Below are 27,883 nucleotides of genomic sequence, written 5' to 3' on the forward strand. Positions count from 1 at the left end.
CTTACGCGCGCGGGGGGGCTTGGGGGGGCGCGAAGCGCCCCACCAACTAGGTGTTGGGGTGGCGCGAAGCGCCACCCCAACAGCTAGTATATATATATATATATATATATATATATATATATATATATATATATATATATATATATATATATATATATATATATATATATATATATATATATATATATATATATATATTGTCACTTGTCTTCTAACTGCAGACAATGTGAGCCTCTTTCTGATATCATGTCGTCACCATAGGTTATAGAAAACCTCCCTGGGAAAATACGAATTATTCTTTGAAGTTGTGACCTATTTAGATCGTTTTAGTTGCTAGAAATGTCAATCTGCCAGTTTTAAGAACAAAAAGTCGATTTCTAGGCCGGGTCCCGACACTTAGCACGTGGTAGGCTTGTATACATATTGATTCTCGTTGTCACTTGTCTAGTAACTACAGCTAATATGAACTACTTGTTGATGTCATGCTTCAAGTTAGGTTTGCTGCAACCATCCTGTGAAAATGTAAACAGGCATGTAATTGTAACAAAAACAAGTTTGAAATAAATACACAGTTGTTCGTTTAAAAGGATTGTATGCATATATATTCGTTTTTCTTTTGTTTTAAGTCATGAGGTGTCAAATAAGCAATATCAATTGAGTTAAGAAAGTCTCGTGTGAGTTCAATTTCTCCTTCCTGCTAGTGCATGAAAGAATAATCCAATTTATAAGATTTTATTTCATCTGGAACTCGATGTGGTTCTCACTGTTTCTTTTCTTCAAAGCGTAGATTTCATTTACAATTTAGTGCATTCGTTGTGATACTTGTTGTCAAATGTCTTCTAGCAGCAGGTCTGACTTGTTCTTCATTTTTGTGCATCATTACCTTTTTTTTCATGCAGAATTTTTTTTCATGCCTTTCACTTTAGCTAATCGGCTAAATTCAAAATCATGTTTTCAATGCCTATGCCCTCTGAAATATCTAAAATTAGCATGATCATCGTTTTATTCTTCAGTTTCAAGTAATAGGGTGGGAAATCAGCAATTTTGGTTGAACTACGAAATTATGTCGTGACTTCCATTCCTCCTTCCTGTTTAACACGTTCCTTATTCAATTATAATTTTCTGAAATACCTGAACTCCGTAATACCGCAATTATCGTCTTATTCTTTAGTTTAAGTCAAATTTTTTCTTGCAATTCAGTGTGATTTATTAATGTTTCTTGTTTCATGCTTCTCTTTAGCTGTTCAGAGTCATTTGTTATTTTGTGTAATAAATACTAAGTGTTATAGATACTAACTATTACTTTCTCTTTCTAATCTTGCGCAAAATTTTCATGCTCCTTAATCAATTATAATTTTCTGCAGAACATAAATTCATATTCTGTAATTTTGCATACGCCATAGATACTAAAAGCAATGCGACCACTCCTGGGGTAAAAATGATGTAATTTATGCTCTTGGAATGTGCATATAAATCTGACGTCACTCAATTAATTTTATTTTCCAAAATTAAAGCTCTTAATGAATTTGGTACACTCATCACGTTACTCTTTGGTTTTAAGTCACGAGGTGTCAAATCAGCAATTTCGACTGAGTTAAAACATTTTGGAGAAAATTCAATTCCTTCCTCCTGTTAATCCTTAAGAGTAATACATTTTATATAATTTGCGTTCTCCTGGGATTCATTGTGATTTTCATTCTTACTTCTCTTCACCACAGAGACTTCGCTTACGATTCGATGTGACCAACGCTGTCACTTGTCTTCCAATCATAAGTTTCGTTGTTCATTTTCGTTCATCAGTACTGTAGATATTTTTTCCATGCCTTTTGCTTAAGCAGTCAGATTCAGATGTCATCTTATATAATTTCTTAAGACGTCCCAAGCCCTTTGGCTTGTTTTCTAATTGCACTTACATGTGCTTCATTTTCGTCAAGCAGCCCCTTAAACATTTTTTCATACCCTTTGCATTATGCTCTAGTTTGAAAACTCTCCTTCAAAGTATAAGCAAAAATGGGTACGAATTTATTATTATTGGAGATATGAAGACTGATGTAAAACGTGATTCCGCTCGTACTGTGAACCTACTTGATTGTCTCCCTGATTACAGAATAATTGCGAAGGATCTACCCTTCTCGTATGTGCATAATTCCGGCAGCTTATCGGATATTGATCACGTGATTTGTTCCCCGTTCATTACATCTTCAACAGTGCATGTCCACGAAGATGAGCAAGATATTGATCACCTTCCTTTATCGCTATGCTTTTCGATTAGAAAAGATAGTACTGACCAGGCTTGTGCTCCTGCCTCTAAATGGTTTGTGCGGAGTAATTAGAAAAATGTTAATATGCCATTATATATTTCAACCCTGGCCATTCTCCTTGGTTCTTTACGTGTACCTTTTCATCTACTCCAGCTGAGTGTTAGTCCTACTAAAAGTAATTACGATCTGAATCATTATTACAACCAAATCGTGTGGTGTTTAAAACGCGCTGAGGAGGTTGCTGTCCCTCAGGAGCGAGTGAGGAAAAGTACAAGGAAACCAATCTGGTCGTGTGACCCTGAGCTGAAAAGTGTGAAAAATAAAGCCAAATTGTGGCTGCGTATATGGGTTGCTAACGGTCGACCATTAGCTGGGAATGTGTTTGAAATAAAACAAAAAACTAAGCGTGAGTTCAAGAAATGTCTGCGATCGAGCCGTTACAAAGGGTTAGAATATCCTACCAATAAGAAAGAATGGGACAAAGTGATTAATTCAGCTAATTTAAATAACTCGGCAAATCCTAATTGCCCCATTACGCCTTCTGCATGGTCTGACCACTATTCAGTTATATTTTCCAAAGTGAATTATGCAGTGCACGCGCTTTATTCGAAACTGCTTGATTCGGTTCTCCCGCCTTCCCTGACTCAGGCACAAGTTATTCCCGTTTCAGTTGACGCTGTAATTGCATCTGTTAAGAAATTGAAATCAAGTTCTCTTGATATTGACGGTATCAGTGCTTGTCATCTAAAAATAAATTGCCCGTCTTTGTTTTTCCATTTACAGTTGTTTTTCCAAATGTGCCTTTGTTGTTCCCTCGTTCCTGACAGCTTTTTGTGTGGAACTGTCACTTCTGTACTTAAACGAGGTAAGACTCCTTTGGATTGTTCTTCTTACAGGCCTATCACGGTTGCTTGTAATTTTAGTAAAATCCTTGAACACATCCTACTTCCTTTCATAAGTATGAATGCTAATTTCGGGGAGAATCAGTTTGGTTTTCGGTCTGGCATCGGGTGCCAGCACGCTCACCGTGCTCTTGCTTTCCTTCTTAAAGATGCTTCGGCTAAAGGGTATGGTCTTCATATTTGTGCTCTCGATCTTTCTAAGGCTTTCGATAGTGTTGCACATAGTCACGCTCTTTACTCTCTTTATAGTCACGGTATTAACCTTTCAGTTATTTTTCTTCTAAAGTTTTGGTATAGTAATTCTTATCTTCGAATTAAAACTAATGGTGCCCTTTCATCTTCTAATGTTCTTGTTCGTCGGGGCGTACGGCAGGGTGGAGTGTTATCTCCTAGTATTTTCAAATTTTGTATCTCTGGTATTCTTGAGAATATTTCTTCTATGTGTTTTGTTGGTTTGAGTGATATTTCTTACCTTGCTTGTGCTGATGACATTCTTCTAATTAGCCGGTCTAAACTCAGTCTATCGCAGATGGTTCATAAAGTTTCTTCTTCTTTTACTAAAATCGGTCTTTCGCTTAATGTTGATAAATGTGAGTATCTTTCTTTCAATGTTCCCTGTTCTCCTAGGCCTCTAATTTTTCAAAATTTTTCTATCCCTCATGTAGATTCAATCCGGTGGTTGGGTATTACAATTACAAAAAATCTTAAAACTCTTCGGGAGCGTGCTGTCTGGGATGCTAGAGTGAAAATCCAGATTGGTTACTCTAAAATTGTAGCCAATCGAGGGAAATACAATCGTATTGCCCTTGGTAAGATTTATTCTACTTTTTCCGATCATTCTGTTCTTTACCTTTCTGGGCTTTACCCTATATTTAAGAAAAAGATATTAGCGATATTCGATCCTCTTATTTCCGTTTCTGTAAATTTCTTCTCTATCTTCCTCTGTGGTATAAGAATCGAAAGATAATCAAAAGTTCCATCTTCCGGACATTACTGAGAAGCTGACTGATCTACACAAAAAGCTCTCAGAAACGGCGTATCGGCGTTTGTCGCCTCACCACGGTCTGATCCGTTTGTATGATTAATGTCTATTGTTGACTCTCGTTTTTTTTGTTATTTGTTTTTTTATTTTGTTATTTGTTTTCCGTTTTTCTTCAAGTTTTTACTCCACTATTTATCTTTTTGATGTATGTGGGTTAGAAATAAATATTATATATATTATATTAGCTTTCTGGACAAGTCTTGTCACATTTGATGGTCCGGGCTGTTGGACAAAAATTTCTTCTTGTTGTCAAAATGACGCATCATTTTCAACCATTTTCAGTCCAATCATTTCAGGCTGTTTAAGCAAATGGACCTTAAATCATATTTAGCGCCTTCGAAAAATTAAAACTTCGTTTTCTTGTAGTTTCAGTTACTGTAGGCACGATTTTTATGTCTTTTGGCATTAAATATGAAGTTCAACAGGATTTGATGCAGTATGCACAAGTCTTTCTTCTTCACTTTCGTTTCTAATTCGTTCTGATTCTCGATGTCACTTATCAGGTTGTTGATTCGTAAACTTCTTTCGTAATCTGAAGGATCTCCTGGAAGAAATATTGGCTTTATTGGATCTCTTGGCTTCAGAAGATATTTGATAGACCCATTTCCATTTCAATAAGTCACGATTGAACAAATATTATTGCGAAGTTGTCACTTTAAATATCTATGAAATTCAAGTGTTAGATAATACAGACAAGGTGATCAGGCTCTTTCAAACTCGTATAAATGTGCAAAAGTTACGAAAACAATAGTATAAAAGTACCAATATGAACAAATGTGAAATACTCCCACTCACAAATGGCAGTGTTCGCTAGTCAATCTGTGTCTTTTTCTTCTTTTTTTTGTTCACACCTCCTCATGCAAATATACCTCCATGATGCTGAAAACAAAATAATTTACAACAAATGGAAAACAACAATGATGAATTTGTTAAAGAAACAAATTGCTTATTTTGGTTATGCGACAATAACATCATATATAAAATTCTGTCATATGCTGATTCAAATTGCTCATTCCTGTTTTAAGACAGAAGCTTTAAACTTTTGGTACTAATAAATAGACCAATTGATGAACTGTTGCGAAAGCCATATAATTCACAACAGTTTATCGTTTCCAATAATTTGCAGGGACTTCACGGTACTATTGTCATATATGGTTAGAAAAGGTGATTAATCTCGCCTGTTGCGAAAGAAAATTCAGGCATTAATTTTGACGTCCAATGCTCAGGCTTTTTAAAAGCTGAAACTAACAAACATAACTTGATAAAATTATTACAGCAGAAATAAGCCAAATTTCCAGGTTGAAGAAAGTCAATTTTTTTCTAAATGGGGAAGGAATTAAAATGGAAGGAAGTCAAATATTCTACAGGAAATATCGATTTTTCATAGAGAGCAACTGTTTCTATAAGCTTGAAGTCATCGCTAGCCAAACTTAAAGCATTTATTATACTTTTTCAGCTCATACAGTACATTTATAGCTTGTGGCACCAGAAGGATGGCAAAAAACTGCGGCCAAGAAGCAGCAGATTTTGTGACAAGCTATACCCAGAAAGCATCAGGGAGGCTAATTCAGGTGAGTTTTCAGGCCTCTATAAGAAAACTTTCAATTGTTATTATTATTTTTCGTTTATCATGGATTGACCTAAGAATTCTTCATGTATCGTCGCCTGAAAGCGGTTTCGCCGAACCTGTTTCTCCAAAAACCGAAAAGAGCAAATTTGAAAATTTTGACGTTTGCATCTCAGAGTCAGCTATAGCTAGAGCGTTGATTTTTGGCTTAAAATTAAGAAGAAAAATCGTTTATATCGCTGTGCTTATTATTGAATCTGCCCATGTAACCAACTTTCTGACCATGTAACAAAGTTTCATCAGCAAGTCAGCAACTTTCATCAAAACGGACCCTGCTGTTTGCGTTTCGGCAAAACCGCTTTAAAAAGTATGCAATTCGGCAAAGGAGAACTTCAAAATAAAGGTTAGAGACGTCTTACTGCAATATCAATTAGACCATTAGAAAGAAAACTTTTTTTACACAAGATAGAGTTTGTAACTCGATTTTGACAAAAATTCTTATTTTCGACAATCGTCTCTGGGTTTACGAGTCTTAACTGTCTCTGGGTTTACAAGATTCAGAAGAACAAATCACCAAAAAGCAAACAAAACAAGACTTAATTGGCACATGATTTTTCAGCGGAAGTATTGCTGCTCAGCAAGAAAAATAAAATTATAAGTTACAAAGTGGAATAAGATAGACATTTGTTTCAAAAAATTTCTACCTCAAGCCCGAGGGCTTGAATTCAACTTCAGGCCTGGAAAAAAAAGAAAACTAAAAAACTAGCAAACAATGCCAAAACAACGATACCAGACTGAAAAATTATTCGTTAGTCTAAAAAATTCGTTATTCTATGGACAGAGGTTCATAAGCAAATTCCAGATCAGCTCGGTTTGTCCGGTTGCAATAAAAAGATAAAGTTGAGCCCAGATGACCACTCACTTGGAAAAAGAGGAAGAGGTCTCTTAATTTATATTAATAAGAAAAATCCGGCTTTTTAGAAAAAGGTACCTGTGCTTGATGAAACTGACGGGACTGTTTGGGTGTTTGGAAAGCTCAAACGCTTGTTCTCCCACTATAAAAGTATTGCTTTTTGTGTTTTTTATTACTCACCAGGACAAGACATCAGTTGTCGAAAAGCTTTTCAAGATAAACTTAAACTACGTACTGACTACAGACATGGTAAGTACCCCACGGGTGGTAGGTTCCATTTCGGTGGCGCTAACGAACTACGACTAGAGTCTTTGGAAGCAGGATTAGGTCTAAAACAGATATTTAATTTCCCAACAACAAATGGTAAAACGACTCTGGAACGCGTAGCTACTAACATGTCTCATTTTTATAGGAAACTATCATCATGCCCCTCAATATTAGGAAACTGTCATTTCATCCTCGAGCTACACCCTACGAGTAAAGTCTAGGCCACGAGCATAACTGAAAAACAACGAGTCGTTAAATCACAAGTGATGGATTGTTCGGTTTTGGTAATTGGTTCACGACTAAAAACAGGGATAGTATATATTCAACTGCAAATGCAGATAGAACAGGCACTGTTTTCAAGAAAAACTTTTCGGCAAGCCATTTCTATTTTCCGGAAAAAGTTAACAAACGTTTTTCAGCTGATCGTCTATACGTCACAAAAGAAATCAAACGACTAAGCAGGAAAAGGAGATGACTTTTCAGAAAAAAAATAAGCAAAAAAACACAACAAAAAAACAAGAAGTGATTACCGTAAAGAATAAAATCGGAGGAATGACCCACTAGGCTGCAGCGGATTGCTATTAAAAGAATGTATCTCACTTACTGGATACTAAGCCAGGACATCGATGCAAAAAGATAAAGCAAATAACAGGTAAAACGTTAGACTGTGCTGGATTTTGGCTATGATCAGCCGGATAAAAAAAAAACTGCAGATCGCCCAAACACTGACTGAGCAGCGATTGTTCAGTCACTTTCATTGTTAAACTTGGGGTATTTTTCGGTTTCATAATCAGATTTTATGGATAACTGAATCATCACGTAATCCCAAGTTCGCCTCAAATTGAAGAAACTAAAGACGACCAATATTACACGGCTCGACATTTCTGTCGACCTAATTAAGGTTTTTCCAGAATTTCTTAGTGCTTCGTTAACTTTAATATCCAACAAGATTACAACATGAGGCCAGTACCGGCAAAACTGGATAAAAGGCTTCATAACCCCTATCTCCAAAAAGGAAGCCACCTGTGATTTTACTGATTTGCGTCCTGTTACGATGACTCCTTTTTTAGGAAGATGTAAAAAGTTTAATCGCTAAGCGGCTGAAAGCTTCTATTCTGGATAAAATTGATCTTCAGCAGTTTGACAAGCCATTGTTTAGTAAGTTTGCCTGATAAGATTTTAAAGCATCTGGATGAACCAGAGCGCTGGGCCAAGCTCATTGCGATTGACCTAAAGAAAGCATTCGACTTGATCAATCACAGGTCCCTTATCCGTAAGCTACTGAGACATTTTAATGTTGATGCATATTTGGTAAGAATAGTTGCTAAAAAAAATTTCATGTAGAGGTTCAAAAACTAAGTGCAAATCAGCCTATTCTAACCCTCAGCCAATCTACTGTAAGGTTTCCCACGAAAACTTTTAGGCCCTCTGCTTTTATTGGTTATGGTAAATGAGTTGACAAATGTTGAGTTAGACTGCTTGAAGTTTGTTGATTATTAACCACTGCTGATGCTGGGCGATGGACGTTAATCGCTAGTATTTACTTTTTCTTTTCTCAGGGACAACTGACCTCTTGCTTTATATATTTTTATATGTTTCAGGCTGCAACGTTAAGAACATCAAACTTCTAGGAATATATATGACCTGAAAAGGAAAAAAACAGAAACAGGAGATGATAAAACGGACAGACCTGGGTATCCTATCATTAATACTCCTTGTTCGTAATGGTGTTCCAACCCCCTACCTATTGCGTATTTTCCTTGCTATTATCCGACGGCTGGTAGATTATGTTTCTCTCGTTAGGCATTACGGCCTTATTTCAGATCAGAGGGACCTCCTAAAAACAATCCAATACCAAACTCTTCAAGTAGTTTCTAAATCCCCCAAAGTCCTTTATTGCTTCCTTTTAAAACAGTTTTGCCTTACAACTATTATGGCACAACGGGGTGAATTGTGTTTTAAGTTTGCTGCTGGTATTTTGACAAATCCACGGCTTCATGGATTTGCCATCAATGGATTTGAAACCATCGTGTGCATACCATGTTGACTTATGGGCCATTTTATGACCGAATACTGAGTTGGTTATTGTTATAACCAACATATTGTAACTGTAACTGTAACTAGTAATTGTAACTAGGTTGTTATACCTACAAAATTGCAGCAGTCTGTAGTCATTACTGTTTTCTTTTCCTACACCAAATTTACCTAGGCTAGGATAAAACCTATCCTTGTTTCTACCGACTGGACATTAAAATCTCTTAATAAGGACACTATATTTCTACCTAGGACCCTGTCATGTAGGATACTATATAGACCCTGTCGATTTCTCATGTAGATGTACGTAAAATTTATCTGAGTTACTACTATCTCCACCAGTCAGTCCTACAAGGGCATATACTACTATGATTGATACCCTGCACTTTTTAGTCATAAAATGAGCAACTAGCATTCTATTATTAACACCTTCCCAACTTAAAAAGGACTTAGCAGCTTCCTTATTCATCGTAAGCCCTACTCCCTGTCTATGTACCAACCCTTACTGCTTGAGTAAATAAATTCTAAATCGCCTAAATTCATCTTTCCAGCCCCGAGAACTCCTTGAGTTTCTGAAACTCCTTATAAGTCCACTTCGGAGCGTGACATTGTGACTGAATTCCTCAGTCACAATGTTGATACGATAGTTATTTTTTAATGTTGCAACACTCTCAGTTGCAATTTTTATATTCTTTATATCACTGAAGTTATTTTGGCCTTAGGATAAGCAATGGTCCCAGAACCAGTGCAGGATGGGGACCAACACATCTTCTCAAGTCTACAAAGAAGCGCTTAAGCCGGCTTAGAATCGGAAAGCAAGAAGTCCCTGGGACCTCCAGTTGAATGGAGGCTTTGTTCATCCTGGCCCCATCTTGGTCACAACATGATTTTCAGTAGTCGGCGATGCTCTTCTACCAACAAGAGTCGAAATCTTGTACAGATAATCTCAAGACTGTTACCTGCAACTTGTTATATATTCAAGCCTGTAAATATCATGATTCTAAGGGGAGGCGGCCCACAGCAAATAAATTAGCTAGGAAGAGGTTTTTCAGCCCGAAAACGCCAACCAAAATACACCAAACTCAGGAAAAATTTTTATTTAATCCTCTTATTGTCGTCACTAATTCTTCCTCAAAAATAAATTTTCTTTCAAATCCTTGGTGTCACAAACTTTTTCATTCTCCTCTATATCTTTACTTGTAACTTTATTTCAGTTTAGCTCATTCTCAAAATATTCTGCCAATCTCTCTTTGACTCTTTACTCACCACTAATTGTGGCACCGTTCCTATCTTTAACTGGGACAAGTCCTGATTGACTGCTCCCTCTCAATTTATAAACATTCCAGTACAATATTTTACTATTATACCGTCTAGCTGCATATTCTAGCTCAAACAGAACCCAGTCCAAACGCTGTGTCATTGACTAAGCTATAATTTACTCCAGCACTACCACTCTTCAATCTGCAGCACGTTAGCCATCATCTTGCTGGGCATGGAGCTTAGCGATGTTTACACCTCCTTCACCATGTTGAAGTGCGCTGAGGGATTCCCTATGCTACCAAGGGACAAGCTACTTAAACTTCGCTTCCTAGAACTCTATTACCGCCACAGAAATTTCCAGACTTAAAAATTTCCTTGCTCCCACCTAGAGTCAGCAAGGGGCTAGGCTTCAGGAAGGGGCTAAAGACAGTTTTAAAGAGACATACAAAAGAAGGGGGGTATAAACCAAGTGAACAGTTACAAAATTTGGGCAGCACCAGTACCAAATAACAAAAGGGAAAAACCAGCGGGGTTATGTTTACTTATTCTTTAATGAAGGGGACAAAGGTTTTTCTATTTCTGGAAAAACTTTGTCCCCTTCATTAAAAAAAAAAAAAAAAGTGTTAGACGTACCCAAAAAGTGACGGAAATGAAACATTGTAATTTGGGATGAAAAGACAAAAAAGAACCAATAATAAAAAGTGAATCTTTAAGATTCGATTATAGAAAGGTTATATCCAGTATACGAAAATTTTGAAAGTTCCTTATTTTTAAACTGGAAATTATAAATTACAGGTTAATAAATATTTCACTATGGTTAAAAATCTTGTCCCTCTCTTTTATTCATCTTTCCATTTACAGGACTACTGCCTTCCTCATAATCAAGCATATTCCGATTGTGAAGCACTGGAAAACCATGGGAATACATTAGCATTATCTGGTATTTTTTTAATTTCGTGTATTTCTATAATTAAAATGCTTTAGCTGAAGGTAGACAAGTCAAAATTTAGGCTTCTAAACTTGGATTCAAAGTCGATCACATTTAAAGCTACTTGGTCATCAACTAACTATTTAGTTATTGTCCCCAAAAATATTATTTGTTTTCCAGAACAGACCCATTACTGCTTCTACAAGAAAAGGAAAAGATTTGATGCTAAATTATTGATATGTATTGAAAATTTTCAATCATGGTATGATCACTAGAGCACATTACAAGAAAAAAATATTCTGGCACCTAGGCCTAAGTCTACAATGGACACTTTGTAGTGACCCAAAAGGATCCGAGCTTAACCAGGTTAACTAACCGTGCGTTCAATGAGCTTATTGCAATTGATTTTTGTAATTTTTTGTCGTTCAATAGAAAATGCAATTACTGAATTGTGTTCAAAAGTGCTATCTAAAACTAACGGAAACTAATTTGAAATTAATTATTTTCTTATAGTGGTTCAGACCTCAATAAGCTGCAATTCCTCTCTTTAAAAATAGAAAATTACTGGTATATTCATCTATAGCATAAGCTATTAATTTTTTTAATTAGTTTCAAAGGCTATATGATGTCGCAAAATTATTTGATATTTTTTGCAAGGAATTTATTTTGATGCTCAAACTTCGTTCAAAGGAGCAAAATAAACGCTTCTACAGTAAGGTATTGCAATTGCAATTAGTTCTTTTGAACGCGGGTAAGATAAAAGCATAGAAAGCAACGGAGTGGAAAAGGTATAACAAACACGGTATTTTCGTCAATAGGCTACTAGCTGTATACTAATTGAATCAGATTCAATTTAATTTATTGCAAAAAAACATCAACAAAACTACATACTGCCCCTCAAGAAAGTTAAAAAAAAAAGTTTAGAGCAAAATGGCTATACACACGTCACTATTAAAAAAGGAAAACAATCTCTCATCGACCTATACTGTAATAGTAATAGTTACAGTAACGAGGATAAAAATAAATAATAACAATAAAAAAAACAACTATGAGCCCTTACGAAAAAAAAATGACCCCTAAATTTACTTTTCAATAACCCTCGATGCTCAGTCACCCAATTACTCCAATGACCCTGGAAGCCTGGCAGCGAAATCAACCCTAATTTAAATTTTATAATTGCCAGTCGACAAAATTCAAGAGCCTGGAACAACCTATTGTCATCAAATAATTCTGAAAAATTTGACTTTATGAGTCTGACCTGACTATTCCGACATGAAATTAATGACTTTAAAATTATGAATAATAAAGATTAAAAGTAGTTCATTAAACGATTACTATAAGACTTACAGCATATTAAGACATAACTGTATTGTTTTATTATATAAAATATCATATAATTGCAAAGGACATAAACAAAAAAAAACAAAGTTATCAGCTGATAATATATATAAGATAATATATTTATATATACATATATATATATATATATATATATATATATATATATATATATATATATATATATATATATATATATATATATATATATATAAGTATATATATATATATATATATATAAGTATACATATATAAGTATATATATATATAAGTATATATATATATATACATATATATATATATATATATATATATATATATATATATATATATATATATATATATATATATATATATATATATAAGATATAATATATATATATATATATATAATATATATTATATATTATAATATATAGTATAATAATATATAGTATAATATATATAGAATAATGCCCTTGGAGGAGCATTAAAGCATCAACATCTACATTTATAATGGACTTAAGTTTATATTGAAAAAATATTAAACTTTAACGAACACGTAGTAAATTATTCAAAGCACCAATCAAAATAAAAAAAGAACTTGTTTTCTTCAAAAATGCAATGATTAATTTCTTCAATAAACAAGGTTAATGAATTATCAGGACAGTATCTTCCTCTGGACACTCTTTCGCTTTTTATGCAAGATTAAATAAAAAAGTTTTTTAACTGAAAGTAAGGAGCGACATTAAAACTTAAAACGAACAGAGATTATTCCGTATATTACTGGGGCTGTCCCCTCCTCACAACCCACTCTTTACGCTAAAGTTTTTATCGTTTTAAAAAGTAGAGTCGTGAGGAAGAGTCAAACTTTAGCGTAAAAAGCGGGGCGTAGAGAAGGGGACAGCCCCTATCACATACAAAATAATTTCTGTTCGTTTTAAGTTTTAATGTTGCTCCTTAGTTTTAGTTGAAAACTTTTTTTTCATTTAATTTCTGAGTGTTTTTGAATTAATGCAGGTTTTGATTTTGACTTACCGTACATGAATAATTAAAACGAAATTTGCATATTAATTTTACTTTTTTGGCTAAATGACTTTCTCAAAGTTTTGAACGGACAATTTTGAGAAAAAAGGCACAGGAGGAGGGGGCCTAGTTGCCCTTCAATTTCTTTGGTTAATTAAAAAAGGCCAAAAGAACTTTTAATTTTATTTACGAAGGCTTTTATTAGTAATAAATATACGTGACTTACAAATTAACTTACGTAACGAACTTCTATATTCGTCTATTTTTATTACGTAAATGAGGGGGTTCGTCCCCTCGTCAATATCTCACTCTTTACACTACGGTTCGAATTTTGTTCCAATTCTTTAAGAGTGACCCCTAAATCACAAAGGCCGTTTTATAAGAATGAATAGCTCTTGTGAAATTACTGTAAATACTTTAGCGTAAAGAGTGAGGTAATGCGGAGGTGAAGAACCACCTCATATACGTAATAATTTCTGTTCATTTTAAGTTTTAATGTTGGTCCTTATTTTCAGTTTAAAAAAAAAGTTTTTTTTTAAATTTCAGATTTTTTTTTAAATCTCAAATTGTTTCTTTTTAAATAACGCTGGAAAATCAATGAAAATTATCTTCCCCATGATAAATTCCATCATGCAAAGATCCTCTCACATAACCCACTCCCCCCGACGACCAGAAAAAATCCCCCCTTAAAACGCCAGTATACTTTTCAATAATCAATATGTAAACAATGGGCAAAGTCCATAACTTACAGCCCTTCCCCCGGGGACTGTGGGGATTAAGTCGTCCTCAAAGACATAGTTATAAGATTTTTCGACAATCCTGAAAAAATGGCTATCTCAAAATTTTGATCCAGTGACTTTGGGAAAAAATGAGCGTGGGAGGGGGCCTTGTTTCTCATCAATTTTTTAGTCAATTAAAAAGGGAACTAGAACTTCGGATTTCCGTTCGAATGAGCCCTCTTGCGACATTCTAGGACCAAAGGGTCGATACAATCACCTCTAGGAAAAACAAAACAAAAAAAGAAGCAAAATATGGAAAATATTAACTAAGCTTAAGGTCTAATATACAGGTCAAAATAACACAAGATGCAATTCCTCATCATTATTATATTGTGAAAAATTGATGGAGCCGATTCAGTCATTTAAGTTGGTAGTTTAACAGCTTAGTTAAAAACCCTTGAAAATTACGATGATCAAGATTTCATATTTGAGTAAAAATCGTTTTATCATCGCCAAATTTATCACTGTCTATCATCATCAGAAGATGATGCCTCGTCACCAAGTATTTCTTCAGCCTGAAAGCTTCTTGAAGCAAATAAGCTCTTCGCTTCTTGTGCCACTCCAAAGAAAACGTTGCGAGATACACTATCATAGTCTACAAGCTGAGCAGCAGGAAAATCTTTGTCTTTTCCAGGATCACTTTCCACGTTATAAGTAGATTCTAAGCTTCCGTATAAAATATCAGCAGGAATTTCTTCTTCATTCTTATTGCGTGGAGAAACAAGATATTCTTTCTGCTGATCAGTATCGATATCTGCCTCTTGTGTTTCTCTATTTAAATCTTTTTTATATCTTTTCATCAGTGCTTTTGCCTCCCTTTCAGCCCAATCTTGAGCCTTATGCTTTAAAACATTTCGAAGCTCGGTTAAAAGCAGACTAGACTGCATTTTATGTTCCATAGCCAGTTTCTTGAATTCTTCTCTTGAAAAAAATAATTCCTCATTTTTAAAATCATCTTTGCCTTCATCCATATTGTAAGCTTCAAGCACTTCATCCTCATTCTCCTGAAAATATTGTCCATCAACTACTTTTTCACATTTTTTAGGCTCCTCTTCCAAATAAAGAGGTTTTAATTCTACTGATTTTACAGGACTAGACACAATTGGTTTCTTTCTTATTTGTGTAAGCAGTGAATCTATAGTCAGATCGATACTGTTTTTTTCCTCTTGGATTTTATTGACTAGGGCGTCTATGTCCAAAGGTTCCGTTTCCTCTAGACTTAGCTGACCAGTTAAAAAACGCATAGCACTAAGATGTACTTCTATAGATTGAACAAGTACACCTAACGGTTCTTTGACTTTTTTAAAGGTTTTTGAAACAGATTCGTCAGATTTCCAAGAAATATAATACCTGAAATTATTGCTTACTTCAGTAAAACATGATCGGCTAACATTCGAACAGGATAGAACAAGAGCTTCCAGAGAGGCTTGAACAACATTATCGTTTTTTGGCAGAGAAACTCCAAGTAAAATTTGCCGGCACAGTTGGGAGCAGAGAATACACCAAAAATTGAAAAGCTCCTAAAAAAGTAAAATAAATCATCATGTTCTGATTCAATTAAGACCTGTAGACGTACATGCACATGAGATGGACAATTTCTCCAAGAGCCACCTTTGGTCCCTCTCTTTACCCCAAGACATATTTCATGAAGATAGTTGTAGAACAGGGTATATAAAACTATTTTATCATTGTGTGCAAAGACTGAAATATCAATAATAAAATTCGGTTTCAGACGCAAATTTTGACTTGATATCTATTATTCCTTACTTGTTACTTATATTGTTTATTCTACATGGCCTATGCACATGGCCCATGTTGTTACATGTCCTATGTAGCAGTAACAGTGTTCACATGTTGTGGGGGCAGATTTAAACCAAAATTCTGGGGAGGGGCCAGTGTGACAAGGGCGCCAAAGAGCAAAATCATGGTGGGGCCTAATGTGACAAAGGTGCCAATAATTGACCAAAATAAAACGTTTATCCTAAAAAAAGAGTAAAAAAAACGGGAAAGAGGGTTCCAGAAAAAAATATGGGGGGGAGGTCCCCCGCCCCCTGGATCCGCCAGTGACATGTTGCTCTTTGACCAATTGAACATCCCCTCATTATGCCTTGGAAGTATCAGCTCGATGCGGTGAGCCGTTCCAAAGAAATCGCTGGTACACCCATTTGACAATCTGTATGCACATAGTACGTCCTGATTTAGTTCAATTTTTCCCTCAGAGTTTCCTAGCATTTTCAGTTCAATACTCTCAACCTTGGTAGTACTTGCCACAGAAGCAGTAGTCGTAGTGGTAGTAGTAGTAACGTGCAAATATTGCCTATTGGTCAATTGAACACCCCCCTTATCATTTCCAGGAAGTTCCAAATTTATGCAGTCAGCCATTCCTCAGTTACGCCTTTTTGACAACCCGTATCCACATAACGTGTTTTGATTTAGTTCAACAATCCCTCAACATTCTCTGAAACGTTCACCTGTATGCCCTTCGTGTTTTTGGACACTAACAGTCAAAGATGTCCACCTTTCTCAATACAATATACTATGTGTAAACAATAGGCAAATAACGTAACTTATAGCCCTTGACCCTTGGGGCTGTGGGGAGGGACAGGGTTTATATACCCAGAGACATAGTTACCTTTCAACTATTCCGAACAAAACAGCTATGTCAAAATTTTTATTGGATGTGTTAGGAGAATTGGTGGGCGTCGGTGGGAGGCTGGTTGTCCTCAAATCAATAATGACTCTCAAAAAGGGCATAAGAATTTTCAATTTCCAGTCGAACGAGCTCCTTAAGAGATTTCTATGACAACTCTTTCTTTACAAAAGCCCTTGGTGAAAAAAAGCACAATAATAATATATTGTGCACATATCACTCTTTACGATTACGCTACCTATGATCAAACAGTTCGTGGTAACGAACTGTAGTAAGGAGCGACCCGGCTCAATAGTAAACGAAAGTCTACAAAATGGAATTTTGATACTAAAAGATACATCAAATGAATCGGATTTTCATGCTGATTTTAAATATATAAATTAAATCAAATTTAGTCTTCGTCATCAAAAGTTACGAGCCTGAGAAAATTTGCCTTATTTTGGAGAATAGGGGAAACATCCCCTAAGAGTCATAGAATCTTAACGAAAATCACACCATCGCATTCAGCTCATATCTACAAAAATGTAGAATTTCGTATTTTTTGTCAGAAGACAGATCACGGGTGGGTGTTTATTTGTTTGTTTTTTTTTCCTCAGGAGTCATCGTATCGACCACGTGGTCCTAGAATGTTATAAGAGGGCTCATTCTAACGGAAATAGAAAGTTCTAGTGCCCTTTTTAAGTGACCAAAAAATTGGAAGGCACCTAGGTCCCCTCCCACGCTCATTTTTTCCCAAAGTCAACGGATCAAAATTTTGAGGTAGCCATTTTGTTCAGCATACTCAAAAACCATAATAACTATGTCTTTGGGGCTGACTTACTCCCCCACAGTCCCCGGGGGAGGGGCTGCAAGTTACAAACTTTGACCGTTGTTTACATACAGTAATGGTTATTGGGAAGTGTAAAGACGTTTTCAGGGGGATTTTTTTTGGTTTTTTGGGGGGATGGGGGGTTGAGGGGATGGGACAATGTGGGAGGATATTTCCTTGGAGTAATATGTCATGGGGAAGAAAAATTAAATGAAAAGGGCGCAGGATTTTCTAGCATTATTATAAAAAAAAAACAATGAAAAAATAAACATGAAAAAGTACTTTCAATTGAAAGCAAGGAGTAGCATTAAAAATTAAAACGAAAAGAGATTATTACGCATATAAGGGTTCTTCTCCTCCTAGATACCTCGCTCTTTATGCTAAAGTATCTTTAGTAATTTCAACTATTTATTCTACGGCCTTTCTGATTCAGGGGTCATTCTTAAGGAATTGGGACAAAACTTAAGCTGTAGCGCAAAGAGCGAGGTATTAACGAGGGGACAAACCCCCTCATATACATAATAAAAATGTAAGAATATAGAAGTTTGTTATGTAAGTTAATTCTTAAGTTACGTATATTTTTTACTAATAAAAACATTCGTTAAAAATTAAAAGTTCTAGTTGCCTTTTAACCGAAAAATTGGAGGGCAACTATGCCTCCTTCCCCACCCCTTATTTCTCAAAATCATCTGATCAAAACTAAGAGAAAGCCATTTAGCCAAAAAAAAAGAATTAATATGCAAATTTCATTTTAATAATTTATGTGCGGAGAGCCAAAATCAAACATGCATTAGTTCAAAAACGTTCAGAAATTAAATAAAAAAAAACTAGTTTTTTTTAGCCTAAAGTAAGGAGCGACATTAAAACTTAAAACGAACAAAAATTACTCCGTGTATGAAAGGGGCTGTTCCCTTCTCAACGCCCCCGCTCTTTACACTAAAGTTTTTTACTGTTTAAGAAGGTAGAATTGAGAGAAAAAGTCAAACTTTAGCCTATAGAGCGGGACGTTGGGAAGGGAACAGCCCCTTTCATACACGGTGTAATTTTGTTCGTTTCAAGTTTTCATGTCGTTCCTTACTTTCAGCTAAAAAAAAACTAGTTATTTTATTTAATTTATTTGAAAGACTGACAGTTGTATACCTTCTTTAAATCAGTCATACAATGCCTGATATTCTCTAATACTGGGAACTTTCCTTGGGCCCGACTCCTTCCTCCCCTAACGCCCATGTATGTTATAACTCTTTCGAATCAGTGTCGTTCAGGGACATTCAGGGAAGGGAAATGTTGGTTTTTCAACATTAAGTAAATAATAAGGTTTAATCAATGTTAATTATCAATGGTTAAATGTTTGATTTTTTGCTTTTCTTTTATTAAATCACATTTAACGTAACGCCATAATAAAACCGGATCAAAAAGCTGAGCTCTTAACATAGGTGACGAATAATACAATATCAATTCTGTCAAAATTTCTACACCGAAGAAATGGAAGACTTCAAGAGGAAAACCCCGAAAAGAAAAGAAGCTCTGGATAAGAAAACGAAGCACCTGGCAAGTGAGGCTAAGAATGTTACCTCAACATGGGAAAATACAAATATTAGACATGTTTATGTAAGCATTCCATTATTAAGACTTTCATATTTCCTTCGTTAAATAAGGCTGAGGATGTTTGGACAACTCCATTGTAATCTTGTCGCTCAGTCTCTGTTTTTTTTTTTAATTAACAAATTTTAATAAATACCTGAAAAGTTAGGGGCATCAGAATTAACAGATTAAAATTCATACATACTACAGGGATAAAAACCGAAGTAGGATCCAGAAATTAACAGATATTTTTCATGCAAAAAGCAACCAAGATTTTTTATGCTGAAACGCCATACTGGATTATACACTTCTCACTGCTTGAAATCTAAAATATCGGAAAAGTAAAGTCAATTTCTGTTTCTAATATCTATATAAATAGTAATGGTCGATTTATAACCTTCTGAACATTCTTGATCCTTTGCCTGAATGTACTGTACGGGTGTTCATTTTCTTCCAAAAATATATAAGGCAATAAATAAACAGCAGCTTGAGTAAATAGTAATCAAAGAGTGAAGTTATGTTTACTGAAAACCCATGTTTCAGAAACTATTTGGATCCAGGATGTCGTAAATATTTACTCTAAAATGATCAGTATGAGTTTGAGAAGACAACGCCAGATCAACAAAATATACTAATGTTATGGTTGGACTGTACAAATTGCATACTGACAAGCTTCAAAGCAAAGACAATAAATTATCCAAGCATCACGCATTGACCGGCCATAATCCAAGAGTTATGTTTTCCCCAGAGTATAATTTTACCCACGAATTCATTCCTGTATATATGACTTCTTGTAAATACGACGAACGTGCTTCTTTTTTTCCAGTTTTGAGCCCTTACCAGGAGGCTAAACTGGCTTTACATCCTTTAGAGTGTTTTTTTTTATTCGAACTTTCGTAGATATTTTCAAATTTTTATGCGACACATGTTTTTGGTACGATGAGGCTTAGGGGCAAAAACTGGCCAGGAAAGGGGGCTAGGCACCAAAACTAGTGATATCCGTTTGGATGATATCCTTCCCAAAATACTAGTACCAATGTTTCGAATGGTCACCCCAGGTGAAAAAACATAAGGAAAAATAAGCAAAAACACGAGTCATTTACACAGGTGCGTACAAGCACAAGGTAAGAAATTTTGCATTTTCGTCCTTGGGGGCTTTACTGTTCTGGGGATACCGTATTTGGGAATCCAGAGATCGATACTACGATTTTTGTCAAGATTGCTTTTCTGTTGGGGGCCGTTTCCTCTTTTTCAAAAAAATACACACACTTAGTTAAGCTAATAATAATTGATGGGTGACTCTAATTTTAATGGGTTAAATTTAGTAGACTTAATATACTCGAAATCACTGTGAAAAGAAAATCCTTTCCACTCAATTGTTAAAAAAAAAAGTTTCGATTACTCTTGCCGCAGATCACTCTTTACTTACTATTTGTTACACGGCAGCCCTTTCAACACAACAAAGAAAACTTAAAATAGCCAAATTTACGATTATCCTGTCTTTCGTCTTACTATATATTTAGCAAACGGACTTTTACCTTCAGGCAGGTCAAACTTTCCGCACTTTCGAACGGAAATCGATCAGCATATTTCCTCCAAAGTAAATAGTGGGAATCCAAATCACTCGTAACTGTTGATAAAGAGGACCGAACAAGAGCAAGACAATCTTCCATCAGCTGGCACATTTGGGTCAAGGCGCTATAAATGTTCGTTCGTAAGCCTATACACAGGAGCGGATTTTCACTTCCTGGTTCAGCGTTTGAAGCCGAGCAAAGACTTGCAATAGGACTATAAATTAAAACGAGTTAAGAAGAAAAATGACCAGTAACTAGCTAAATTAGCCTTCAAGACACTAAGTAATTTTTTTCTTGACAAGCAAAGTATAAATGAAAATAAACGAAGAAAAACTACGAATCTTCTTAAAAACGGAATCTGGCATAGCATCCGCATTCAAGTGTCAAATGAAGATCAGAATAAGAAAATGTTTGGCATCTTCGAATCAATCAAATTACGTTTTAAGTTTTAGCTGCATAAATTGGGTGTATTTTTTCCACAAAACAAAATGATTAATGTATAATTCATCAAACTTACACAACATTTTTGTTATTGTCGCTTTAATAATGAGGAGCAAAATTGACTTTTTCTTGAACTAAAATGTGTGGTATTGATAGGACTTTTTCATTCTGAACTTGGAAATGTTCCATTATTTACATTTTTCATGGTTTTTCTTAATATGTTGCCATTTTTTAGTAAACTGGTTGTTTTATTTTTCAAGAAAACTAATTTGGATGTAAGTTTTTTAACATAGCATTTTAATGTTGAATTTCAGAATGTAATAAGATTTTCTACTACCCACAATTCTTTCGAAATGATTTTTCAGTGTTTTGGATTAAAAAGAAAAAATCCTCGGACAAAAACTTTCAGGTTTTTCTTTTTCTTTTTTTTTTACCAACAGTATTTGGTTGAAATTTTTCCGCACACAAAGCTTCTTGACAAAAAGAAAATTACACGAAAGTGGTAGTAGAATGGGAAAAATTAATTAGGTTAGGTTGTAAAAAAAAATATGATATGGGTATTTACTTCAATCACCTTTTTTCCAATATTAAATGTCTAAATTTGTTCCCTCTCCCCATCCCCGAAAAAAGATAACACCAACAACAAAAAGAAAATTATAAAAAGTATCACAGAAAATTGTGGAAATAAACACGCATTAGAAGAGTGAACATATATAGTACCAGAAAGTGTTTATCAGTATCATCAGAACACGCATCCAAACGAGTTTTCAATTTGAGCTCAATAGATTTTTTATTGTTACTAAGTAATTTTTTTACAGACAAACAATTAGCAACAACAAAGAGAAAGAAGAAGTAACATACGACTCCTAGATTACTTGTTTACGTATCGCACTGATGAGCTCAATTTTGCAATTATAAAAAGCCCCCACTAAGTGATAGATACTTTAACTTTAATTCTAACCATCCACCGCAGTTCGAAAAAGGTGTAGTAAAATCTCTTGTAGATCGTGTCCTGGATATTTGCTCAGAGCCATACATTCGAAAGAAATAAGTTTTCACATGCTTTTTGTATATTAATCCTATCATTTCATTAATGATGTAATTGCTCTAAGGTTAAAACAAAACTTGGCTTAAAATCAAAAGCCTCCTATTCTCGATTTTCCTAAGAAACCTTGAAATATTTGTACAAAATACTTAATCCATTATTCTTAAAAGTAGTTCAAACGCTATGAATCTCATTAGCTCTTGTAAAGAAAATACCCTGCTTACTCGTCAGACATATAGGGTGTCCCAGAAGTCGCGCACCATGTAGATTTATATATAAAAACAATATGAATATCAATTTTATTAATCAAAATCACAATAGATGCTCAAATTCTTCACCTTCAGCTTGAATACATGCATCGATTCTCTTTATAAAACTATCTTTGACTCTAATGAGGGTTTCAGTGGTGATTTTTTGACATTCAGTAATTCTTGCATCTTTCAAATCATCAAGAGTGCCTGGGCGATTCTGGTAAACTACAGATTTAAGATGTCCCCAAAGGAAATAGTCAAGAGATGATAGATCTGGTGATGGGGGTGGCCACTCCATGGGACCTCTTCGCCCAATCCATCTTTCTGGAAAATTTTTATTCAGGTAGTCACGCACACAAATAGCAAAGTGTGGTGGAGCTCCATCTTGCTGAAATAAGAGGTTTTGTCGTCTAATTACACGAATATTTTCTAGGTATTCAAACAGGAAGGTCTGTAAAAGCTCTAAATAAGTTTCTCCTGTGACATTGCTAGTACTGAAAAAATAAGGACCAACGATTTCCTCCTCCCATATTCCAGCCCAAACCATTATCTTAGGTTAGGAGGTCATCTGATGATGACTCTACTCATGCCAGTTAGGATTTACTTCTGACCAATAGCGCATATTGTGACGGTTTACTTGCCCATTTAAATGAAAAATTGCTTCATCACTAAATAATACTGACGAATCCAGATGATTAGACACCCATTCACAAAACTCTAATCGCCTAGCTGTGCCATCGCCATGTAGAGCTTGTACAAGATGCACTTTGTACGGGTGAAATTTCTGTGTTTTAAGAATGTGATGTACTGATGATTTGCTAATCGTAAGCTCTTGGCTTATTTTCCTTACTGATTTCACGGGGCTTCCAGCAACATTCGCCATAACCATAGTTGATGTTTCCTCATCAGCGACACTCTTTCGTCGACCACATCTCTCACGGTCAGCAACTGAACCTGTTTCTTGGAAACGTTTGACCAAACGGCAGACAGTGGTATGGTATAATGGTTTTTCTCGCTCGGGATGAGTGCGGTTGAATTCTTCAGCTACCGAGCGGTACATAGCCCCATCTCTCCCAAACATAAAAATCAATTTAAAACTTTCTTGCATTTATAATTTCTATATATACATATACCTATACATAAATATACATATATATATATATATATATATATATATATATATAATATAAACATATATAAAAATATAAATATATGGTGCGCGACTTCTGGGACATATATCAAATACTTCGCGACTGCAGAAATTGCTACATCACCAGAACCCTTCAAATTTTGGAAATGTTTACAACACAAGCAAAGCATAACAAAAGCTTTAAGTTCAGATAGCATTTAAATATCTTTTGATTCAGCAATCACATTTTTAAAAATATCGGCCATTCAGTGCTTTTTAAAGAAACAACTCTAATGGCCAATGATCTAAGAACTAGACAAACTTATTTGACTTGATTTCACCACCTACTGCAAAGAAAATTAATAATCAATGACACTGACATTAATCAATCATACAGAAGAACTCAAACACTAGATAAAAAAAGAAGAACAATCAATTAAATAGTGACAACCCAGATGAATTAGATAACCTAGTGTGGTATATTTATCAAAACTCAGTATATTTATCAAAACTCAGGGTCAGCACCACATCCAACTAAAAAACACCAGTATTTCACCAAAAATCCGTGGTCAGTAATGATAGGCTTTACACCAAAAAGACGCGTTGGGCGCCCTGAGCTAAGACATTATGTTTTTCAAAGGCCGTCAACTGCTCAAAAAGAAGGAGAATTTATACCAAAAACCGGAATTCCAGCCAAAAACTGAAATTGTGATCTAAAATCCTGTTTCTGGACATGAAGAGCCTTTTCATTTATTCTACTATTTTACCTTCCTTTATCTTTACTTTGCAAAAACTTTTATTTTGCTTTTTTTCTAGGTTTCCATTGAAAAGAATAACCACAATAGTCCTCGTTTGTCCTCAAATCGAATTTCATTTGCTTATGAGCGTTTTAATCCCCCTGCCACAATGTTATCCTTAATTGTAAACTTTAGCTCTGAAAAAGACCACTCAAATGGTGTCGATTCCATATATATATATTTTTTTTTACCTCTGGAAGATTGCCGTGGTTCAAGTCTAAGCTGAAATACAAGACAATCGGTGATAAATCTCATTCCCCTGGTTCCTTTGACCTGAACCCTGCTCTGGCTAATCATGTAAATACTGTGGTTTTGAGGTATCATACAAAAGAAGCATCTTGGCAAAGAAAAAGCAAGGGCCAGAGAGCACACAATTCTAGTAGCCAGTAGAAACAGATTTCATCATTAACTTCCCAACAACATTCCTTTTTCGAGCCCACAGCTTTAAATAATGCACCTGGTGGGTTTGCCCCCCCCCCATGCTAAATTTATTGTCGCTAGCTCTATTAATTAATGCGTCAGTTCGTGACCTCGGGAATGAATTCCAAAAACCTACTTTGAATCTTCAAGAATTTTAGGCCTAATGCTACAGTTTATCTTTAAGCTAAACAGACAAAACACAGACATTACATGGAATTTTTCTATTGCATCTCATCTCATTGTAAAAAGTCAAAATACATAAGACTAGTTTTTTTTCATTTTGTACTTTCTCTTTTCTATAATCTATCTAAAGAAGTCTTTACTAGGTAAATACAATGATCACAAGTTTTTTTCTAATCATATTTTGAGAAAGAGGAAGGAGTTAGAGAGACAAAACCACTTATCATCTGTTTGTTCCATTACCGTATTCTTGACCGAGGTTATCTTAGTCATCAGCAAAGACAACAAAGGGAAATTATTGTAAGAGAACTTCAGGCAATTATACAAAGCTCAAGCAACTTTTTTGTAAGTTTTAAATGAAAAAGCAATTCTGTGCTCTTCAGATATGGAACAAAAATAGATAAAAAATATTGAAGATTCACCCAAAGAACGTATTTTGTACTACTGGTCTTCCCTTTTAAAATGCCTAGCATTTGTCACTAGTGATGAAGATACTTCCCATTTTGCTGGGTCTTCAACAAACCTGCACACATCCATCAAAGTACTTAAAGTTTCTGGCTTTAATTTCTTTCTGAGGGAACTTTTGATGATCCTCAGTAGAAAAAGCTGCCTCTCTACTGCAGCACTTGAGTGCAGCAGTGCCATCAGGATACCCAAGAATTTCGGCAAGGTAGGAAAAAGAAAATCGCCTACTCCATTCCTACATTCAGACAGGAGCCACCAAAATTTTGCTGGATCGTCACCAGCTTTAGAACAGCTAGCATCGTCTACGCACCGCAGTGATCGAAACTCTCTGTCCAAATCATTAATGTCAAGGTTCAGAACGTCAGAAAACCTTTCATAGAGGTGTGCAATGGAAGGAACCTGGTCAGAAACAGCAAAATTGGGATTAACATATTTTAACATTTTCAACAAGTTATCTCAACGATCTACATGTGAACGGATCTGAACACATAGCTTCTGACACAACAGTAAACACTGACCCTTTACCTTTTCCACCACGCGGGGATAAACATATTCCCACGCTACATAAGCTGTGAACTTGACACCAAGATAGATCCTGATAGGATTTTGAGATTCCTTGGGTTGCTCACATCAATACTAAATGGATTGTGGTTGTATGCACTCTTTATTACAAAGGAATCCATTATCTCTCTCAAGCATCTTTCTACCTTGGTAAGCAGCAAATGAACCCTAACTGAAGTACTCTGGAACAAAACATTGAGCTTGTTCACTAGGGGCAAGATATATCCAAGAAATAAATCAACTAATTTCACCACAGGGTTCGTTAAGCCCTTCAACAAAACATTGGCTGCTGGAATATTGTCTACCATCAACCGCCGAAAGTATAAAATAAACCCTTCAGTTTTTTACCTTGGAAACTAAAAGTCACTTTTTATTAAAAATTGTGCGCATAGTTCTTCTTGGTAGACATTTGCTTCCGATCTTCCTGTGTTCTTTGCTCTTTAGAACTCCTAATTTTTGTCTCTTTCTTTCATTTTAGAGAAGAAAGCTGTCACAAGACTAAGACAGGTGTTCACTTATGTCACTATCACAAGATTCAAACTCACTATTGCTTACTTGAAAATTACTGTTGTAAACATTCTTATCACTGTGTATGTCTATCATATTATCATTATCAGCATCACTTTCCTTCTCTTTTTCGTCCTCAACGGTCTATTTTAGTTTCTTTGCAAAAAAATTGAGCAGGGTTCTTTTAGCTGGTGTTTTCGTCATTGCAAATAGTTGGACACTTATTCTGGAAAAAGAGAGTTATTCACCATCGTGTCATCACGCAACAGGTCACAGGCAATAGTCAATTTCTGATGGGTTGTTCCCACTGTAGGTCACACAAAGAATAAGCACAGTATAAAACAACAAGAAAAAGAAGCAACACAAAACATCAGAAAAGAGTAATACTTGCACATTACTGAATGCTTAAATAGTAAATGTTTAACAGCAATATCAACAGAACCGAAAAAAAATAAGTGCCCAACATCAGCATTATCATAGAATGTCTTACAATAGGTGCACGTTTGACCTAACAGTTATATTTTACTTAACAATGGCCAATATCTTGGACATAAAAAGAAAAGTTGGAACTTTCTAGGACTACATAATTTTTGTTTGTCCAGTTTATACCAGTTCTAGCAAAATATTCCGAAGTAGAGGATTAACATGGCTACGGTCCTCTCAAGTATGATCCATGTACAGAAACTTACTGCATTAAATTCTTGCTGCAATACGCATACTGCAAGACATAGTTCAGCATAAAAAAGTTTATCTTGGGGATGAGAGATTTGAGTAGCTTTTGCTACTCGAAGTGGATAGGCTAAGGCTTTACAATGAGCAAATTAAACCATACTTTTACTTTTCTTTCTTGATCCATGACAGCATAACAATGATGCTGACAAGATTTCATGACAAGAGACTACAAGATCATGACCAAGATTTGAACAGTAGCCTTATAACCTAGACAGGGAAATGGACAAAAAGACTGCAAAATTAACGATGAAGTCAAGGTATAGATGTCACATGTCAAAGATCAAGAACCAGTGTACTGCTAATAATTTATTGCCAATAAGTTTAATTTGTCTGTTTTAATACATCAAAACATTTATTCGGCAGCCATGTAAATTGTTTGACTTTACACCCCCCGCCTAATTTTGCTCGTTTTTGAAAGCCTAGGCTACTGATTTTAGTTTCCAATG

General features: G+C 35.2%; 2 protein-coding genes across 5 annotated transcripts in view; one reads left to right on the forward strand and one right to left on the reverse strand.

Annotated features, from left to right (window-relative positions):
- The window catches only part of LOC136028753 (uncharacterized), a 63,194-nt gene extending 51,959 nt beyond the window's left edge, over window positions 1–11,235 (forward strand). The window contains exons 5-6 of the mRNA XM_065706641.1: window positions 5,662–5,776; window positions 11,108–11,235. Of these exons, the coding sequence (XP_065562713.1) occupies window positions 5,662–5,776; window positions 11,108–11,230 (238 nt within the window). The 3' untranslated portion in view covers window positions 11,231–11,235. The remainder of the gene's footprint in view (window positions 1–5,661; window positions 5,777–11,107) is intronic.
- A 1,632-nt stretch (window positions 11,236–12,867) lies between these two features.
- The window catches only part of LOC136028730 (uncharacterized), a 31,329-nt gene continuing 16,313 nt past the window's right edge, over window positions 12,868–27,883 (reverse strand). The window contains exons 1-3 of one of the 4 annotated variants that reach the window (XM_065706614.1): window positions 25,696–26,151; window positions 20,874–21,123; window positions 12,868–15,816 (exon numbers count right to left, since the gene is read on the reverse strand). In XM_065706614.1, the coding sequence (XP_065562686.1) occupies window positions 14,758–15,816; window positions 20,874–21,123; window positions 25,696–26,078 (1,692 nt within the window). In that variant the 5' untranslated portion in view covers window positions 26,079–26,151 and the 3' untranslated portion in view covers window positions 12,868–14,757. Of the gene's footprint in view, window positions 15,817–20,873; window positions 21,124–25,695; window positions 26,152–27,883 lie in introns of those variants that run through there. The other 3 variants (XM_065706624.1, XM_065706631.1, XM_065706604.1) reach the window with 3 other exon arrangements.

This window comes from Artemia franciscana, chromosome 1 (assembly GCF_032884065.1).
Source record: "Artemia franciscana chromosome 1, ASM3288406v1, whole genome shotgun sequence".
NCBI classification, from domain to species: Eukaryota; Metazoa; Arthropoda; class Branchiopoda; order Anostraca; family Artemiidae; genus Artemia; species Artemia franciscana.